The sequence below is a fragment of the Lipotes vexillifer genome, unplaced genomic scaffold, assembly GCF_000442215.2.
Source record: "Lipotes vexillifer unplaced genomic scaffold, Lipotes_vexillifer_v1.1 scaffold916, whole genome shotgun sequence".
In the NCBI taxonomy this organism is placed as follows: Eukaryota; Metazoa; Chordata; class Mammalia; order Artiodactyla; family Lipotidae; genus Lipotes; species Lipotes vexillifer.
In genome coordinates, this window is record NW_006798383.1 from 5306432 (window position 1) to 5311261 (window position 4830).

The 4830-nt window shown below is 46.9% G+C and overlaps 1 protein-coding gene across 1 annotated transcript in view; it reads left to right on the forward strand.

Annotated features, from left to right (window-relative positions):
• Positions 1 to 4830, forward strand: part of SORCS3 (sortilin related VPS10 domain containing receptor 3) — a 616865-nt gene that overhangs the window by 526437 nt on the left and 85598 nt on the right. The window contains 2 exon segments of the mRNA XM_007470447.1: positions 4776 to 4828; position 4830. The exon segment at position 4830 is cut by the window's right edge and continues 35 nt beyond it. Coding sequence (XP_007470509.1) covers positions 4776 to 4828; position 4830 — 54 coding nt within the window.

Below are 4830 nucleotides of genomic sequence, written 5' to 3' on the forward strand. Positions count from 1 at the left end.
AAATTTTTTTTTGTTTTTTTTTTTTTTTTTTTTTTTTTTTTGCGGTACGCGGGCCTCTCACTGTTGTGGCCTCTCCCGAGGCGGAGCACAGGCTCCGGACGCGCAGGCCCAGCGGCCATGGCTCACGGGCCCAGCCGCTCCGCGGCATGTGGGATCTTCCCGGACCGGGGCACGAACCCGTGTCCCCCTGCATCGGCAGGCGGACTCTCAACCACTGCGCCACCGGGGAAGCCCTTTATGAACTTTTTAACACCACCAGTGACCGTCCACCTGAATCGGGTTGACAGCTAGCATAGCCTTCTGACACCTCAGACTACTCCTCTCCACCCGGTAGGACCTGGAGCCACCATATTTAACACCACTGGCTTCAGGGGGCCCAGGACAGTGAGAGATTTGGGCAGGCTCTATTGGTGTTCTCCTGGCTGGGGGAGTGAACCCCACACACCACCATCCGTGCTCATTGGACCTCCCAGCTCTGGGACTGCTGTGCTCTCTGCCTCTCCTCAAGGCCTATAGGAGACTCTGGACTGGAGTGGAAGGAACACTGAAAAATAGTAATCAATTATAAAATACAAATGCTAACTATATAGTCAGGCATGGTTCTATGTACCTTAACCACTCTGAACGTTGGTGTTTTCATTGCCAAAGTGGGAATAATAATACCAACATAATGGAATTGGAGTATTAAATGAAGCAATGGATTTCAAGTGTTCAGAACAGTGCCTAGGACATAGCGAATACTAAATACCTGTCACCTATTACCATTGTTAATGTTACAGAAATTTAGAACTGCTCTTCTTACACCAGGAGAATATGGTTTGCACATCTCCTTCAGGAGAATCCATAAATAATATGCATTCACTCTGCATCCACGGAATGAATGAATGCACTCAGGAACCCTGTAGTCCTGCTTTCCAAGCTGACCTCTGACACTTACGAGCCTTATGAATTTGGCTTAGTTCTTTAACCTCAGAGCTTCATTTTCCTCATCTGCAAATGAAATTGTTTTTTGTTTTTTTTTTTCCCTGCCTTGTGAGTGTGTTGTAAGAATTAGAGATGGAAGATCCCACTGAGGGCTCAGAGCATAGTCAGGTAGGTTAGTTGTGGTTGTTATTACCTGAGACCATCACGTGCCTCTAAACTGCTCTAGTGCTAAGTCTTTGTAAACTAACAGACACATAGACATTAAGGATTGGATTCTGAAACTTTTTTGTCCATATACGTGAGAATTTACTAATTCCTTTTCTCTCCCTTTGTCACTCTTGTAACTTTGTTTGGTGCTTTGCATTGAGAGGGCCATAACACAGCTGACGAGATCCTGATGAAAAGCCAGTGCTAGGTCACCGGCACACGCCTTCTCATTCCCAGCTTCTCCTTACCCTGCTTGCCAGCTCTCCCTGGAAGGCTATTTGCTATCGGGAGAATAATTACGAAGTTATCCTAGGATGGCTTCATTGGCCTGAATGGAGCCTGTCTCTCCAGGATCCTTTTCCACATCCATGCATTTCACCTGCCTTCAGGTGTCAGTGATCCTGGCCTCTCTTCTCTCCACTCCTCACTGCATCCTTCCACCTCTCACTGAGATGAGGGCTCCCGGAAGCTGTGGGGATGACAGGACACCTGGGGATTCATCTCAAACTCCTGTTGAGGCCATCTCTCAAGGCAGATGGAATTCCAGTCTGGAGAGTCTGGCAATTGCTTTTAGCCACGAGAAGCACTAGGGTTCTTACTGTCCTTACCACTGTGGTTTCAAGCTAGTAGTAGAGGCCTCACATCCTCCCAGGGCCTTAAGGTGTGCAAAGCACTTTCCTAGCCTTGATTGCACAACGGCCCTATGATGTAGAAAAGGCGATTACTCTTGTCCTCGATTTACAGCTGAAGGATGGAGGGCAGGGGGACAGGTGTTGTGCCCTCACTCACACTCCCTCTGGCTCCAAGTCTAGTCTGTCCGGTAGCCATTCAGCCAGACCTAGCCCTGAGCCTCTTCACATGCCTGCTCCACAGCTACCCCAGGCTCCCTGCCATGCTTCCTGTGCATTCTGAATGTTCATACCCTTGTGTTTTCTCCTCCATGGAGGTGCTTTCCTTTCCTGCAGTGGCTTGTGCAATGTCTGCTTCGCCCTGCACTTAATCACCCCGAGTGGGCATCAGTGGTGGTGAGAGAAGCATCTCTAACCCCAGAGGATGTTAAAAGTTTCTCTCTTTCTCTCTCTCTCTGTCTCTGTCTCTCTCTTGGTCTCTCTCTCTCTCAGTCTGTTTCTCTCTTTCTTTCTTTCCTTTACACGTGTCTAACTAAGGAGCAGAGAAAGGTAGCCCTGGGAGGACATAGGGCTTAAAAATGTGTTGTTTACACATGCCCAGAAGGGCAGCGGCACCTCTATGATTTCCAAGCTAAGCTGTTGCTGAGAGGAGCTCCCTATTTTCCATCCCTCTCCCCATTTCTCCCTCCTATCACATCATTTCAGCGGGGACCAGCTACCTCTTCCTCCAGTCTGGCTAGAGGCCACCTTGGGAAGCCCCCCTCTAGTTCTGCTTTAGCCAGTGAGGCACATTATTCAGATCTTTCTTCTCTGACGCCAGAACCCTGACTCTCCCTATCAGAGATTTCCTTCCCACAGGTCCACTTAGGGACTGAACATGTTCAAAGATCAAATCATCCTGGACACCTCTTCCCTGTCCTTTCCTCTGGGAACTGACTTTCTAGTCTCTGTGATCAGCAGCATTTGTTTCAGGGATCCTTTCAATTGACCCAAGATACTTCCAAAACAGTCTTCACTGGGAGCCTTGGAATCTCACCACCACCACGCCTCCAAAATCAATCTGGGTCAAGCTTTGAAAGAGAGGCTTAAGATGTAGGCAGAACCGGCTCCTGAAGAGGGTAAGAGGTGATGAGACAGAGCCTAAGAAGCCATGACAGGGCTGGCAGATTCCAGCTCTAGGGGGACTTCATACCTGCTTCCCCCTCTCTCTACCACCCTTGGTAGACGTTACTAACAGATCACCGAACTCTATTCTGTTGGAACCAAATATGGCTTCAGGATCCTTCTTAGCACAATGTCCCAGGCAGCCATCATTAAAAGACTCAAGTTGACATTTTCTGCCCCGTCCCTCTTTTCTTTCTTCATCTGTGTCTTCTAAAACCTGGATCTGAAGAGTGGAATATCCAAATTCCAGACACATCTCCTCAGAGCCGCTCACCATGCCTGTCCCCACCCCACTGATACTGACTGCCTGAGCCCTGAGCCCCAGGGGTATTTTTGGAAGCCTGAGTGTCAAAACAAGTTGGCTAGCTGTGTGCTCCCTGATGCTGATGGGAGCTTGACAAGATGTAGCCTGCCTTTAAATTCTCATTTTGAAGCATTAAATGTCAGCAGCTCAATTAACATTTTCATTATTGCATTTTTATTGTGCTCTTATTTAGGCTACTGATGTGAAGGGAGCTAACATTCCCTTCATGCTATTTTTTCTTTTTTTTTTTTTTTCTTGCGTTATGCGGGCCTCTCACTGTTGTGGCCTCTCCCATTTGCGGAGCACAGGCTCCGGACGCGCAGGCTCAGCGGCCATGGCTCACGGGCCCAGCCGCTCCGCGGCATGTGGGATCTTCCCGAAACGGGGCACGAACCCGCGTCCCCTGCATCGGCAGGCGGACTCTCAAGCACTGCGCCACCAGGGAAGCCCCCTTCATGCTATTTTTAAAGAAAAAATATCAGCCTCGGTGGTAAATTCTTACATGTTTAGGGTACTTTTCCTGCTTCTCAAGACCTCCCCAAATACACATCAACATCAGAACATGATTCATTCATTTTTTTACTCATTCATTTGTTGCACAGTTATTTATTGAGCAACTCACTTCTAAGTTTGGGGCACTGTTCTGGGCTCAGGGGCTGTGTGGGCAAACTTGGACAATATAGATAGACTAGGAAATCTTAACCAATTTCTTTTTTTTAATAAACATAACCACAGGTGATGAAGTATTAACACAAGGGGAAGAAAAAGAAGGGGAGAGGAAAAAACGGTGTGAAGGGATAAAGGCAGTAAGTGTAGTCAGGCTGGGCATAAACCAGGTGACTTCTCCTGCCATGCTGGATGGCCATGGTCTGCCGAATATTGTCATATTCTTTTGGGCACTGTATAATTTTGGTTACATAGTCTATACTAATGGATTACTCAACTGCCTATACTAATGGATTACTCAACTGCCTGGCACTCAAGAAGCATATTGGCAAGTTTAACTTGGAAACACACACACACACACACACACACACACACACACACACACACACACACACACACACACACACACACACACACACACACACACACACACACACACACACACACACACACACACACACACACACACACTCACTCATACACACACCAGTTTTTCATAGGCTGAAGTTATACGTGAGGAGGAAGGTGTTCCTAGAGGCAGCATATAATAGTTTACTCTTCTCTTTGCCACCATCAAGATTAATTTTCAAGAGATTAATGGTATGAATGAGTAGTTCAAGAGGTCCAAGCTTATCAATATTTGGTCTTTGAGTGTTACCATTTAAAGATGCATCCCTGTCATATTATATATTTATTCATTTTTTTCCCATGTTACGTTATCTTCCTGCTGGATTTTTGATATGGCATCAAAGACAGACTGTACTAATCTATTCTAAAAAAAACTTGGAAAATCTCTACTCTCTGCTACCCCCTCACCCAAACCCAAGCACACGTAATCTGTAAACGGCCTGACAATTTCAAATGATCTGCTTCTGTTTCAGGCAACATTGGTCCAGAGCTCTCATATACTGATATCAGCGTGTTCATCTCTTCCGA